Source organism: Adiantum capillus-veneris, chromosome 22 (assembly GCF_014529385.1).
Source record: "Adiantum capillus-veneris isolate H3 chromosome 22, ASM1452938v2, whole genome shotgun sequence".
NCBI lineage: Eukaryota > Viridiplantae > Streptophyta > Polypodiopsida > Polypodiales > Pteridaceae > Adiantum > Adiantum capillus-veneris.
The window spans coordinates 83,471,804-83,487,838 of record NC_140952.1 but is presented as its reverse complement, the minus strand read 5'-3'; the positions used below and the strand labels follow the sequence as shown (position 1 = coordinate 83,487,838).

Here is a 16,035-nt window from a genome sequence, read left to right as displayed (position 1 = left end):
GCATTGCCAGGTCACCACTTCAAGGAGATAAGATATGAATCAAGATACTTGCAAGGAGTTTCATGTCAATCCAAAATTAAAATCAAATCAATTGATGGGATGCGCTTGTTCTATGAACACTGGGTTGGGAGGTTATTAACAGGTTCATCAATTCACAAAGCATTAAGTCAGTCAGCTACATCTTGCTATCTTTGTCGTGAGAGAGGGGGGGGGGGGGGGGGGGGGGGGGGGGGGGGGGGGGGGGATCCAGCACGTAAATAACGCAATGCAAGGCATACTTCAATTACTTTTCTTCAAATGCAAAGCAGTGATGGGTAGCGTAAGCCAAACATACTTTGAAGATACAGAACCCCAAGAATATTCCAAGAAGCATCCAATCTGTGACAAAGATTCCAAGTTCAATGAGCTTACCACAGTTCATTAACAGTGAGACGCATATCTGCACTGGGAGATGAGGCACCATTGACTTTACTCCGAATTGGTCCGTCAGACCCATTACAAACAGAGTACTGCTTTACAAGCAGCAATTTCTCATCAGTAGCATTGCAAGTGAAAGGACAAAGCAGAGGCCATAAAGCCAAGAGTAAATAGATGTCATGAGTTCCCCCAACTAACTGGTAGCGAGTCCGCTTTCAGATTAATCACTGATGATTACGGGCATGAGGCATAGTCGTTTACAACGAATTTGCCATAGATCATTTAGAACCCTCACAAGCTGTTACCTAGGATCTAAATCCACCATCAGATAACACCACCACTTCCACGTGCCTGACTAGTCATCTATTCCCAAGAGCAAGTCTGTTGCGTAACTCAACTAAACTTCTACTATATGCACGTTCAATGCTTAGTATATGTTTCAACTTTACGTGTATTCTGCACACCTACACACACAAGCATGATTGCATACCCACACCTCTGTTGATAATAATATTTATGCTGGACCTTGGTGTGCAGGTAATAAATCAAAATCCGAAAATGTATTGATATTCTCTGCACTCCTGCAGAAACAGAGACTATACATGGTCTCTGAACGAAAAAGTTAGAAACCCTGCCAGATAGGGTTAGGCCTTTTAAGAAGCATAATTGTACACCTAAGATCAAAAAGTCAGCTACAGGGAGCCTAGAGGGATCCACCAGCCTGGCTCCAGGAGAGGTCCCACCAATATTCTAAAATAGTTGTAACAAATTTTAGAAGTCTATATGGCTGAAAGAATCTCCTAGCAGGCAAGTATGAGCTGCAGCACCATTAACTTTATACAATCTCGAAAGCTACCGACCTTCACAGAGTGCAATGTTGTTAGCCTTTATCGACATTTTGCACACCAAAAACTTCACTGCTTGAGAATTCGGCTTTCAGTTCATCTAAGAAAGCTCAGACCCCATCATTTCTGCATATGACTGCCATTTCTGAAACACTACCTGGACTTCCCTTCACTACCCCTACTCCGAAAGGTTGACAGAGAGAAGAAAGATCGTGGTGCTGCCACAGAAACAATTTAACTGCTCAGCATACCCACTTATATGAAACAGCTCTCATTCAAATGCAAAAGACAGATTACCTTTAAGCTTAGAGGTCCCCGGTGCATGATCATACTTGAGCTCAAAATTTGACGGAGGTATTGGAATGGAAGTTTGTAAGGATTGGACTGTACAAAAACATTCATGAAATGAATATGATAGCAGTTCCAAGAGAAGCAAAGATGGGCCAAAGGGAGATCCCACTTTGCAACGTTGAGAAAGACCATGCAATATCTACTCAAGGGGAAAACTTGTAACCGATTCAATGGCAGCCACAGAAATCCAAGGAGACAGTGCTAGAAAAATTGCACACAGAACCTTACCTGATCCTTTATCCGAAATGTTGCGAATACTGCCATTCACATTGGCAATCCCAAAATCCTTCAAAATCCTCTCTTGCAGCTTTACTTTTCGGAACACATCTTGTGCAGAGTGCACATTAACCTCTTCAACATCGTCATCACCTTCTGAGGGGGTTGATGCAGATACACAGTCTGTAACAAAAATCTCTGGGGCAGCACGACTCTTTCGACCGAATTTCAGCAACCGTTTGAAACCCCTTGCAGGTTCTTTTGGCGGAACAATTACAACCACAGGCTTCTGAGAAGAGTGCGACTTTTTCTGGGATCGAGTGACATCATTTTCAGAAGCGTACTGAACTTGAGAAGAATTCCAAGAAGCAGGGCTGCCAATAGGGGACTCCACAATTGCAGCAGCAGAGGAGGGGCTGAAGTAATCAGGAATAACAGCACCTAGGCGTTTCAAACTTGAGCTGGCCAAAGAGACAGCTGTCATAGGGGAAAATCTGGATGCATTGTGTTCTTCGGATGCCAAATTAGCCCGAAATGATGCAGACCCATTGACTGAGTGCTCAGTCTGCACCCCTTGACCAACACTCTCAGAGAGAAGCTGAGACAAGGTAGCACTGACTTCTCTTCGACCTACTTCCTCACGAGGCGCTTGTTGAGGTGCAGGGTCTGGCTCAGAAGCATGAGTGGCAGCATAGCGTTCATGAGTGACGAAATCTATGGGGAATGATATAGTGTGGCAAGCCCTTTCATTGTCGAGTTCATCGTCTCTAGAAGGTTCAGCCAGCTTACCTTTATCACATAAAGCAAAGAAACCACCATCTGAGTGATGAGTTACATCAACATCTGAGATCATTGAAGCCTGGACTTCCACCCTCTCGTCTTCGTTTGCATAAGAAAGTGGCTGAGCAGAAATCTCTGTGCTCCCTTCAACAACAGGAAGGAATTCGCCATCACTAATGTCTGTAATGTTGCTCACAATGGCAGGAAGTTCTTCATCGGAAATTTTCATAGGAGTTCCAGGTGTATCCTCATCAGAGCTCTTGACAGCCTCAGCCTTCAATTTCAATACACCTGGCCCAGCACCTGGTCCTATGCCAGTTCCCTTTCGCAAGAAGGGCCTTACTTCCTGAATTGGGGCAACAGCACTTCGCCTTATCTTGCTTATGACAGGTGCCTCAGTTTTCACATCTTTTTGTGTGTTGACTACAACTGAGACCTCATCATCAGGTGCAGATGCTAGGTCTCTTAGCTCACCTGTTGCAATACTCTGCTTGGTCTGTCGTGCTCGGTTCTTTCTGTCTCCCCTTGTGGTTCTACTGTTAGAGCTGTTCTGCAACAGAATACCTCCATTTGAATCTAGAACAGAAGTTCTGCTTGTTGCTGGAGGATTTACAAGAGCCCCCCCATTCTTAAAATGCATGTGGGCAGAACCAGATGGCTTTCCTGGAGAAGGCTTCGCGTTTTCCTTCTTCAAGTCTGAAAAGCAAGGGACAGAGCATGCAAGAGAGTTTTCAGAGATGTTCATAGAAGCGGCTGTCCGCTGATTTGACACCTTCCCCACAGTTCCTCGTGGAGTAGTTTTGGGTGAGACTGAAACTGCTCGCGTCGAGCTTCGAGGAGTGGTTGAACTCTTCTGAGATGTAGCACCAGCCTTCTTTGACCTATGAGACTTTGGAGTGAGAGCCTGCTCTTTCATAACTCGTGGTGTCAAGGGAGGAGAAGGAGGGCTGCTATCTGACCTTGAACAATCCTTTGTTGATGATGCTTGAATCTTGCTATCCTCAACAACTCCATCTTCCTGTCAGCAGACAAAACAAAACACCGGCCATGATGTGACAAAAATATAGCATCCTAGAACTAAGTGTGTGCATTAATTACCTGAACTCTCTGGATGTCCCTTAAGTTAGCCTTCAAAGCAAGCAGCTTGGCAGCTCGGGTTTTAGCATGGGAACCATCTTTGTTTAGCTTGGCTGTCCTCGCATCCATTTCAGCTTTCCTTAGATCCAAAATCTCCTCCATAGATCTAAGTTTGGCTTCCCTTTCAGCTCTTTTGGACTCCTGTTCCTCCATCATCCTTGCATCTCGTAGTTTTCTGTAATGTTCATAGAATCTTCCTTCATTTGTACTAGAAACCTCATCATTGACTAGTGGACAATCAGCTAGGCTTGCTAGAGATTGAATACTGAGATCAGAAGACACGGCACAGTCCCTGCTGCCACTATATCTGCTGTCAATGTCTTGGCCATCACAGTTAGTTGGTCCTTTTTCTGTAAAGGATGCAGCTTGATACCGTTGCAGGCTTCCGAACCCTTGACTACATAGTGCTTCATTTGCTGGAGCCGTTAAAGTTAGACAGGTTGGGGTAGACTGATAAACTTTTGAATCAACAGACACGCTGTTTCTTTCTGTGTGGGCATCACTGTGAGAAATGCTTGTTACAGTGCTTTTTGTAGAGGAAAAATCACTCTCTGCAGGCTCAAGCATCCTTCCACTGTCTCCCATACCATCTAGCTCTGATGCAAAAAAATCTTCAGATGTTGAAGAGCCCCTCTGGAGACAGGGAGCCTTTTTTGGTGAGACAATTTGCTTTCCAAACACCAGGCAGGCCCCTACCGGATGGAGGTATGCCTCTTCTGAATTCAACTGGGTTGGTATGAAATTGGCATGGCTTCTTGGAGATCTCACTACAAAATCACTCCTAGGACCGCATCTATCAGCAGAATCTACAGCTGGTCTTGCAACACCCCTTTCTTGCCAAACTGCACTACTTAAATCAAAATCCCCTTCTCCAGGCTGTTTCAACTCAAATTTCCCTGGCATTGACGTGTTGGCCCCATCCAAAGATCCTCTCCTGCTCTGTGGCTTTGCAGACTTCTGCTTTCCTGGTCCCTCCTCTCTCCCTTGTCTGCTCTCAAAAAGGTTGATGGCAGCCTGCACACTTAACCTTCTTGCAGCTGCTGGAGATGACCTGATGATAACAGAACTTGGCTCATCTAAAACATAACTCTTTGCATTACCTTCACTATCACTGCTACTGGTGTCCATTTCTTGGTTTCTCTCCTTGCTCTGGCGTTCAGAAAAGTAATTAATGCTGCGGATTACCACTGACCCAGTCCGCCGGCTTCCAAATCTGCCCACTTGAACCTTCTTCAGCGGAGAGGCTGACCTCCTCCTGGGAGACATTCTTTGAGAAATGCCTTTGCTTGCATGACCGTGCAGCCTTACTGGGCTCACAGATTCAGCTTCATCTGGAGGACTAGGACAATCTGAAGCTACTGAATCAGCCATCACCGGTATCCTTACGCCTCTCGTATCATGGGTACCATCCATGAGAGTGGTTCTCCTAGGTGCACCTGCCTCCATCTGTTCAGTTGCATAAGACTGTTCGCTCTTCATCTCCTGAGAACTATGCTCGTCCAGCTTGTCAGCCGCTCTTTGCCACTTTGAAAAGAGCTCATGAAACCAGTTGCAAGCTACACTGCAGTAAGCAATGGGGTAGAACCAGCTGTAAACTTCAGATAATCCAAATACAAAAATTAAGAACATCAATTGAATGTTGCTTGATTGAATGGCAGCATTCAAACATATCAATGTAGCACAATTCATCAAATCAAAAACACCCCAAATAGTACTTTAAACTTGCAAGCTGACATGACAAGACCCAAACATGACATAAATTTGCAACAACTTCCATTATCTGCTTTGCAATGACTTTCGTTACGCTATGGAGACGATAGGGTGACATCAATAGAAGGCTAGATAAAGTTTACATACCGCAGGTGGTCTGCTCCAAAAAAATCTGAAAAGGCTAGCAAGTCTTCAATGCCATCTGCATCAAATCCAGCTGCAGTGGCCCGACAAAATGCCACGCTTTGCTCCTGCTGCAAGGCAGAAAGTCGCACATCCATTGCTCTCAGCAACTCCCTTCTGCACATTGGAGAGTTTACATGAGGGCAGTGCCACTGGGTCACTGAAGCAGACTACAGCTGTCTTTATATACTTACTTGGAGTTGTCTGCTGCATTGGTATAATGACAATGTCCCAGATGATATTCTGGAGGAAAGAGACCTGAAAATCAAGATAGGAGAGTCTTGAGCGCTTCCCATAGAGATCTCATGCTTGCTAAGTTTCCAGTAGCCGTCCAAACTGACTACTGGCTCACTAAAGATGATCATGAATACACATGCCCTCTCAGAACTTGGATGAAGATAAGGGGAGGGGGACTTACCGGATCTCAATACAGTTTGGTTTGTACTAAGGAAAGTATCATGAGCCTGCAACAAAGTCAAGGAACAGGAACACTTCAATGCCATTCAATTTAGAACAACCTAAATTCTCACAAGCTGCAAAAACACAAAAACAGAGTCTATATATGCACGCACAGAAGAGAACAAACAATTGGATTAAAATTACTGAGTACGGTCCACCTCTGGGAAACTGTTAGCCTGTATGCTTCTCACTTGCTCAAGTTGGATTAGCTCATCTTCAATTGTTTTGACACGCTCCAACACCTCAGGTGTACTTACATATTGTATAAACCTGGAAAAGCAGAAAACAGCCAAAAAAGCTTGAAATTTCGAGGTAGAGTGTCACAGCAAAAAGCTAGCAACGCTGATTCATTCTCTTTGTAGCAGAACCCAGCGTCAATTTCACCTTGCCAGCGTTCCCTTTGTAAACCATGGCCTTCTGCTCCCATTGTACACGTGTGGCCCCTCTAGCCTCAATGTTAGTCCCGCTCCTGCTGCATACAGCTCTTGAGCTGCCCGCACGTGCGACAGGAACGTCTTCACAAACCCACAAGCAAGCTTTTCTGTTTGACCCTCCGCTGAAATGTAGAGCTCGCACCTGCTGCTTTTCAAATTAAAGAGGAGAAAAAGGAGCTTGAGCGAGAGCTCAGCAGAAAAGCAGAGAGATCTGGAGAAAGGCTGCAATGCCGTACCTGGAGGAAGGTGAAGATAGGCGCAGCTCTACAAAATCGAGCACTGTGCTTTCGTTCATCTTCGGGAGGAAACTTGGGAGGTAGACCTGCTGCTGCAAGGCAAATGCAGGAAAATGCAGCTATGGGGGTGGAGCAGTGGCTGAGCAGGGGAAGAAACCCATGAAGGAAAGGAGGAAATGCGAAGTGGGTTTCAACGTAGAGAGCTAAAACAACAAACACCAGAGGGCAAAAACGAGGAAGGAAGCGACAGGGCAGCTGCAGGAAAATGCAGCTATGGGGGTGGAACAAAAGCCGTGCAGGGAAAAAAAACCCATGTATGAAAGGGGGAAACACGAAGTGACCATAGCCAGCAAAACACCGAACACAGAAGAGTTGCTAAAACGAGGAGGGAAGCGACAGAAGAGATGTAAGAGAGTGGGGGAGTAGAAGTAGTAGACTGCGCTTTGTCAGAATCGCTTCTTTGGGAGGGAATAGGACCCGCATGTAACCGGCCCTTTGTTAAGATCTTGGTCACACGCAATAATAGAGTTCCCGCGCTTACCGACCTCGAGGCGGCTTTAATTAAATCCAGAGACCTTTAAAATTCCTCCCATGCTAGTAATGTGGCACACCTCTCACACAAAATTTCATTGACGCAAATTCCCTGGTAAAATAGTAATATCTATGCGCTTTGTATCTCTTTTACACACTTTCTTAAATTCATTGGTTAATAGCCTACACGCTTTTTGAAATTTTGAGTGATTTCTCACAAAACCTGTAAATTATAACACATTGTCCTAATTGCTAAGGTATCACTCACATCCCATTGTTTATCTCCGTGACAATTCTAGATTCTGTCAAGGGGTTTGAATTTTGCCAAATATTCTAGACACTACGTTGTTTGAGCCCACTTTGTGTATTGTTTGCACGTCATCAAAGCAAATCAATCAAAGCGCATCCACACTGGCAGGGTTTAACTCTTGCCCACTAGCATCACCAAACCCTTCCTTCTTTTCTTAGCTCAGTCGAAATTGACAAAGTTGGGAAGCTCCTTGTTCTACCCCTGCCTTCTGCATTGTTCAATTGCACGAATAGCGAATGCCCGCTCTTGTTTGCAAAAACAGTCCAATATTGCTGATGTGTGGTAGGGGTAGAACCCTCGCTTGTACAAATTTGCTATTACCTTGCAAATGATAGTGAGGATGGTAGAGGGTGTATGTGCATGTGTGTGTGTATGTTAGTCAATGTGTGGCTTGTCTTAGTTTTCTTTGTTTCTTCTTTTCTGTTCGTTTTCTCCGTTATTTTATCTCATCTATGGGTTGGGAGTGGGAGTGGGTGTGCATGTGAGTGCCTATGTGCAAAGGTAATTTTGTTGATTTTTCGTCTTCTTTTTGCTTTTCTTTTTGTTTTTCTCAAGGGGGTGGCTACAATGGGTTCTCCAATGTGGTGTCTTCCTCCCAACAACGACAACTTGATCGGTTTGGCTGGGATGAAAGCATCCACTCCTACCTTTGAAACGGTGGTCTTCTTCACATTGTTGTTGCTCTTTGTGAAGTCATCCTCGTCATTTGTCTTAGCTTTGCTTGTGTTTGCCTTGATTCCTTTCGACACTAACTTTGCTAGCTCTCTCTATTATTGGTGCTTTTTAGTAGCTATCTAGTGGTTGACCAGCGGTCTCCTTGATCTCCTTCACGGCACTTCACTAGTGGTTTTCCTTTGGCACTATATCATGGCAATAGTTTTGGTTACCCTCTTCAGCCTCTTCTCTCTCATCCTTCATTCTCTTGTATAATGGTAACCTCTCAATGCATCTTTTGATGTTATCTAGGGCTTCTAAATTACCCCCCATACCTTCTTGAGTGGCTCTCTCTTTGCAGAGTAGTTTGGCCTACTTATCTTTTAGAGGCTTTGATGAATACCCTATGGGCCTCTCCCTCCTCCTCTTCCTACATGGTTGCCAGGGCACTTTTTACCCTCACTAAGAGAGGTTTTCCCCCTGGTGTTTTCCAGCTTTTCCACTTTTGGACCATTGGCCTTTATAGTTGCCTTCTAGCATCCTATGTAACAGTTTTTACTACCCCTTGCGGGAAGCACTCTTCATGTTGGGCACTCCAAGGGGTTTCAAGTAATAGAATGTCAACAATGTTTTTCTTCAAAAAAAATTGGAGGGAGACATGTAGCCGACCCATCAAGAATCAAGTCTACTCTCATCTAATATCGGCACATTGCAACGCGAGGTTAGCTATGCATGAGCAACATTGTTATGATCAAAGACTGTACATATTTATCACTTAGTGAAGTCTTTTAAATTACCAAAGCAATCCCTATCAAGTTCTTGTACATACAGAAAAACATTTGTATCACTATAAATGTAAGGTTCGTTAATATGCATAGCTCATGGTCTCATGGCCCCATTGGTAGCATCATTGCAATGCCCTCAAGAAAAAAGAGGTGGCCCCAGAGTGGTTGACAACTTGTTCCATAAAACTATTTGTTAACAACTTGCATTGTCATTGGAGGGTGTTTAAACCACCCCCAAACTACAAATGGGAGAATTGAGACAATGCTGCCATTAAAAGAGAGCTAATAGGGCTCCCAATAGGCTTGCTAGAGACGCTTTTGGATGGCCCTGGAACAAAAGGACCATCGCCCACATCCTCATTGAAATTCTTTGTAGTGCTCACCTACAACTTCATTGGAGGTGCTTCAACCATCCCCAAAGTGAAGAAACACCTTTAGGACCCTCTAGTGGGCTTCATAAGAGCCTTTCCACTCGTGAAACTACAACCAACTCACAAGATTGTTGTTGTGATCGGTTGCTCAGCTATTGACCGCTTCACCTTTAAATGATGCTCCACTTGGCAAAGGGCCCTCCACAATAGAGCTTTTAGGGGAGCACTCAAGCCTTTGTCTGAATTCTAGGCATTGTTGCTACCTCACTTCCACTCTTTGGATAACCTATTGCTTCTATTGAACTTCTCTTGTATGCCTTATGGTTTTGGCAATTGATCTCCACCTGAGATAGTGCACTCCATTATGAAGGGTGTATGTGGGAGCGCTCTAGTCAATTTGGAATTGCCTCCGATGAAAGGCATTCACGTTACAAGAGAGCATTCTCTTCTGATTAGGTAAGATGAAGAATGATACGAGCTAATCTATTTACAATGAGAAGTGGCATATTCCCAAAATGGGGGTAGAGTGAGTAATACCGATTTAACAAAGATGTCTAGCTACGACTTGCTAAAGAAGAAGAGACGAGAGTCCACCGTGAGATGCATGTTGATCCCCTTTGAGAAACCGCGCGTTAAATAGTGACATTGAAAGAAGGCGGGAGGGGGGGGGCAATGATCGTTGGGTGATTTGGACCCTCCAATTCTTCAAAATAGGCAAAAATGGCACCCTAGTTTACCCTCACAAAGTTAAAGTGGGGACCTCATGGTTCCTAAGCAAAAGCCTTATCACCACGTTATTTAGGTGTCACATGTCCTTGAGAACATGACAAGTGTGTGCAACCCCTATTTAACCCTAATTCACCCTAGTTTATAGATCCCTTATTTTCTCCTAGATTACGTGGTAATCTAATGATGGAGATCAACCTCGTGCCGCATCAACTAATTTGGGTCTTAGATCCCTTCGAACGGCCTTGTGTTAAGTACTGACCAACGACCCCAAACCGCCTGCCCGGTCCCCCCTCCCCCCCCCCCCCCCCAAAAAAAAAAAGACAAAAACAAAAACAAAAAAAAGGGCAAAAAAGCACCTAGCTTATAAGTGCACATGCCCAATGACATAGAGCACAATAGGGCTCATAGTAGGGTGTAGACACTTTAGAACTCGCTTGATTTAGCTTAGCCTAGAACACATTGCTGCATCTCTACTTCCTACCTCCCAACACTTTAGTGAACATCACGTGATGTAGATGATCATGTCGTTTCTTCCCATGAAAAGCACCCCACCCTTCTTTCTCAAGACACACGCAGTGGAATCCCTCTTCTTGGTGTCTTTACAAGGTGTTCAATTTGTCATATGATCTACTCAAAGGCCCACTCACTACTCACTCGCCAAGTCCACAAGAACTTTAGAAAACCTCCATGCTCCAAGTTCAAAAGTCTAGCTTCTTTTGGGGTTTCACTGCCAATTTTTACCAAAAAGAGAAGCTTGACAACTAGGTACAACCTTTACCCAAACGTTGAACTTTGAAGGCATGGAAAATTGGCCCCTTTCATACAAGTTGGCAATCTCCCTCAACACTTCTTGTGCGGCCTTCAAATTGACCATTAAAATTTTTATCTTTTCTCGCCTCTGGGTTTTGTTTCTCCCAAAATAAACAAATTTTCAAATTTAAGCTAGCAACAAAGGTTTTCAAATTTCATTTTATGCTCCCATCCCTATCGCTTGGACCTCCATGTCCTTTTTAGAGATCAAACGTCCATCTTCATAATCAAGTCACTCTTTTAGTGATCAAATTGGTGTCCAAAGAAGATTCTTTCTAACGAAGACAACATCTACTTAACATAATATGACGAAAGAGAATCCCCTTTACACGTGGCGCAAGCTGCGAGATGAAGGCTACGTTTTAAAAGAGGGAGAGAGAAAGAGAGAGAGACTGCCGAAGGCAGCCGGCCATACTAGTTTAACGAAAGCTTAGGGTTGATTGGCACAAATAGGGGTTCTACCCCAACCAAGCATCAACAGATTTGGATTATGTTGTTAAATATTGGCAAAGTGGTTGCACGTGAATGACTGCACATTTTCAACAGACGGGGTAGAAGAAGCAGTTTTCCAACTCTGCTAAAATTGGTAGAGTTGAGAATTGAGAGCAGGGTTCATTAACGCACGCAGGTTGGGTTTAACCCTGGCCATGCGGACGCGCTCTTATTTCATCACTTTAGCTAGAGATCTTACTCTAAGGAGGAATGATGGCCCCTTATTAGGGTAGACGAGTTAGTTTAGAGCCACTCAAGACAAATAAATCGTAATTTTGGGGGAGATTCTACAAATTTTCCCATATTTGAAATGTGAAAATTGCATCATATTCCTCACGAAAAGACGAATTAGGCAATACCAAGATTGATTTTTCTCCGATTTAACTTGAATGCTCAATTTAAGAAAGCCAATAATTGAGGTTTTTTAAAGCTTAGAGACACTCAAGGCCCAATAATAGTACATTTTTAGCAAACCACAAGCCAGATTCAAAGTATATTCCAAATTTTGGCTCTAAATTGGAGGGTTTATGATCTTTGAAAGGCACTAGTCCCACAACTGGCTCTTTTACCGTGTGTTTCCATATGTGTTTTCAAGCGAAGGTAGATTACTCATATCAATGCATAATATTGCTAAACAAGGAAAGTCCCAATCTTTTGCTCTTTCGTGCAAAATTGCTCTAAGTTGCTCGTCCTTCATTCCAAAAGGATCGTGTTAAAAGCATCTTTGGATGTTGCCTTAGCAAACGTTCTTTCTCAAGTGAGACAAATCACGACCTTAAACTTGCTATAGACTAGCCCACATTCTATTGCACTCTGCCACCTTTGGTATTGGTTTGTGTTAGAGTAGGATAAGGAGTGACAAATTTGCACTTGAATTGTAGCATAGTATTGTGAATCCTGACCTCATATCGACAATCCTATACAAAGGACAAGATCGCGTGGAAAGAAGGCATCCCATTAAAGTGGAGGACCAGAGCAAATGAGATTATAATCTTAATTTTGCATTCTCAACACAACAATGTATAAAACGGTTCTTATTAACATTCTTCATGACGCTTCATACATCACCGATTAGATACTTTCTCCACTTTCGTCTTGTCGTCTATTCTTCATCAAATATGATTATAGGACTTGTAAGAGAACTATGGTGTAAATTAAAATTAAAATTGAGTTCCTCTAGTGCAAGCTCTCACCATCTTTGCTGGAGGGAAAACTCTCTCTCTCTCTCTCTCTCTCTCTCTCTCTCTCCACACACACACATACATATCTATATATACAAATACATATATACATTTTTAGATCTATGTGTTTTTATTTACTATTATGTAAGTGCAAGGTGCCTCTCCATCAAAGATACACCGGTTTGCCTTATGTTATAGCCCGAGCACATGCTTTCCTCCAACCTTATATTTACTTGTAGCCTTTACACTTTTTTCTTGGTGTCTATCTACTTTCCAAGTGCAATAGCTTCTAGGGCTTTTTGCTCCCTAAAAATCCAACTGATCCTCGCTTACTAGGATCCTAGGTGTGGAAAGGTTTCCAAAATCTTGCAAGCCTAAAGAGAAGAACCCTCAATCCTTCTAATGCCCACCCTCAAGTTTTCTATCGTGCTATCAAATCATGTTGTGGTTGGAGATGTTATTCAGAATCCTTATGAAGAGGTCCAATGTTGAGTCCAAGATTAACTTGTTATATTTTGCTCGCAATTACTACCACATTGCCCAAGCACACTCTTTCAACCCCCATCAATTTCCTTGTGCCCATACAAAAGCTATGTCAGGACCGTAGTAGTAGTAATCATAAAAGTAAATGAATTTTTGGGTGAGGATATTTTAGAGAAGCTATTGGATATCTTGATTTTGTCAATTTTTGAAAGATGGTTAGAAAGCATTAAAGCTTTCCGAGTGGCTGAATGTGCGGGCTCCCTTGGCTCCCATGTCTATCACTCACAATTTGTGAGTATTGCAAAAAAAAACTTTCAGAAGCATACTAAATTTAGAGCTTACCATCTTTCGTTCCTCTATCTCTACATAAGTGGGCAAAGAGAGAGAGAGAGAGAGAGAGAGAGAGAGAGGGCCCCTCTTCTTGCACAGGACTCCCCACGCAAGGGGCTCCCTCTCTTTCTTTCTTTGCCTTGGCCTCCACCCCCTCCTCCAATGATCTCCTTATGCCACGCGGCAGGAGCTTCAAGATACATTAGATAGTATAGAGAAAAGTATTATCCCTTGTTAATTTGAAATCTTGAACGGTACCATATATATAGATCCAAAATCAAGGGTTCATGGTTGAGCAGCTTCTCCTCTGTCCCTTATTGTGGCACCAATTCCTCTTTTTTGGAAGCAAGACGGCAAGGTGGCCTCCTCCCTTTGGGAAAGAACAAAAATGTGAGGTGCGGCACCAGAAGCTAGGTGAGCTTTCGTTTGTGGGTACGGATGACGATGGTGGTGCAGGTAGCTTACATATCACGGTGGGGCTCACCATGGGTTTGCCTCTCCCCACTGGCCATGGGCTAAGGTACCAACAAGAGTCAAGGCATGCAAGATCCAATCAAAGGGCTCCTTGGTATCTTCTTTCACATGGCGTTTGTGTGTAGGTGGATGTTGTGAGTAGTTCAGAGCTTGAAGACTTCTCCCTTTGATAAAGAATCCAAGAACCCACACACACACACACACAATTTTTTAAGGTTTTAGATTTAAAAAACTCACCTTTCTCATGTGCAACTGGCCTATGGTTGACCTTCAGCTGTTGCGTCCACTTCTAACGCTAGCAACAACTACATATGCTCTCTCTCTCTCTCTCTCTCTCTCTCTCTCTCTCTCTCTCTCTCTCTCTCTCTCTCTCTCTCTCTCTCTCTCTCTCACACACACACACACACACACACACACACACACACACACTCACAACCTCTCTCTATCCCTGGCATGTGTAGCTATATAAATAGGAGGTGCACTTGTGTGTGTGGTGTAGCATGTGAGCATATGTGTGGTATCCTACATCACAATAGCCTCTACGATAAGGCCAGGCCCAAATAGATGGAAACAACAAAAACAAGAGGTCGTATCCAATTGCGATGGCTTCCACCTAATAATTGCAGGGTGTTGGAATGATGTGATCAAAGCACAAGAGAGAGATGGTAGCAGTAATAATGCAAATGGCTTGCACTTGGTGCTTGCAAAATGAGAGACATCTTCTCTCTCTCTCTCTCTCTCTCTCTCTCTCTCTCTCTCTCTCTCTCTCTCTCTCTCTCTCTCTCTCTCTCTCTCTCTCTCTCTCTCTCTCTCTCTCTCTCGATGAAGGAACTTTTATGAATATCTTGCTTCCCCTCCAATGATGCCATAATAACACGAGGAGGACCTAGACAAGCAAAAACCCAACAACTTCATGGAACTATGCTCCTCAAGCCTACTCAAGTGCTAAATAGTGAGCAACTTCCATAGACCAAACATGGTTGCCATTGAAGATGTGATTAAGAGGTGGCCCTAGCAGTTATATATAGCCCAAGAGATGGAAAATGCAGCCGATTTGCTAGCCAAGACTAGGTAGTCAAGAGTGTCGCAACCATGTGAAGTGGCTCTTGTAGTTTAGGTAATTGCTAGGTAGAGGGTTGAGTTCATTATATATGGTGCACTTTCATTTGACTCATAATTTCTTTAATTTTCACCCTGCAGGTTAAAGCCGATGAGAGCTAGGAGGAAGGGCTTGCATGCAAGTTGGCTCTAAGATGAGCTACTCACTATTGGCTTCACTTGAGAGAGAGAGAGAGAGAGAGAGAGAGAGAGAGAGAGAGAGAGAGAGGGAGGGAGGGGGGTGGAGAGATGCTTTCAAAAATAAATAAGAGAAAAAAATTAGAGAGAAAATAGCTTAATAAACGATTGATATTAATATAATCAATTTTCCTCTTGTTATTACCCACACAGAGAGAGAACCTTGACGATTTAGAAGTAGTCTCAAGAGAGATTTAGAACTAAGACTTGACAGGAACCGAGACAACCAATCTACCACAATTGCGTGATAGAAAGGTTGTTCCAACTTCTTGTTCCTAATCAGAAACATAGACATACACATGAGAAGAGGAATGTTAATGGTGTAGGAATAGTGCCAAGATACCTTGAAGGCAAGTATCAAGATAACCAACCAACAACACTCGGTTGATAAAAAGGCTATTTAATTTCTTATTCTCTCTCTCTCTCTCTCTCACACACACACATACATTGCAACACCCATGAGAAAATAAATTTTTTTGGTAGGCAAACAATGCCAAGCTCTAATCAATGAGTCTTGAACTCAAGACCTTATACTCTAGAGATAACTAGGATAACCAATCTATCTAGATAATATAATGGTGGAGGGAATAAACTGCAGAGTCGAAAGTGGTGAGGACTGTTTATTGAACATCCTTGCATGCTCTCATAAAGTAGGCCCTCAACAAAATCAAGAGACAATCCAAAACTATCTAGTTGAGCTGCCCCATTTTGAATGCACCAAGCTTGAGATGGCTTGGATCTTTTGCTATCCTTGCATTTCTTAGCACAAGCTATGCCCACACAATGTGTTTCCCTTGCAACATTATAACCAATCTACCACA

General features: G+C 43.4%; 1 protein-coding gene across 5 annotated transcripts; it reads right to left on the bottom strand.

Annotated features, from left to right (window-relative positions):
• Window positions 1-510: 510 nt before the first annotated feature.
• LOC147429693 (uncharacterized) lies at window positions 511-7,202 on the bottom strand. 5 transcript variants are annotated; one of them, XM_086495943.1, is made up of 11 exons: window positions 6,769-7,202; window positions 6,483-6,680; window positions 6,257-6,368; window positions 6,058-6,103; window positions 5,834-5,897; window positions 5,604-5,756; window positions 3,708-5,307; window positions 3,569-3,627; window positions 1,842-3,490; window positions 1,560-1,646; window positions 511-1,480 (listed from the first exon to the last, which is right to left on the bottom strand). In XM_086495943.1, exons 1-11 carry the CDS (start codon window positions 6,825-6,827, stop codon window positions 1,416-1,418), a joined length of 4,092 nt encoding a protein of 1,363 aa, XP_086352069.1. In that variant the 5' UTR covers window positions 6,828-7,202; the 3' UTR covers window positions 511-1,415. The 5 variants fall into 5 exon arrangements, with proteins under 5 accessions (XP_086352069.1, XP_086352070.1, XP_086352066.1 ...); XM_086495944.1 differs by having other exon boundaries at window positions 6,483-6,677; window positions 6,769-7,201; XM_086495940.1 differs by having other exon boundaries at window positions 1,842-3,627; window positions 6,769-7,200.
• Window positions 7,203-16,035: the final 8,833 nt, after the last annotated feature.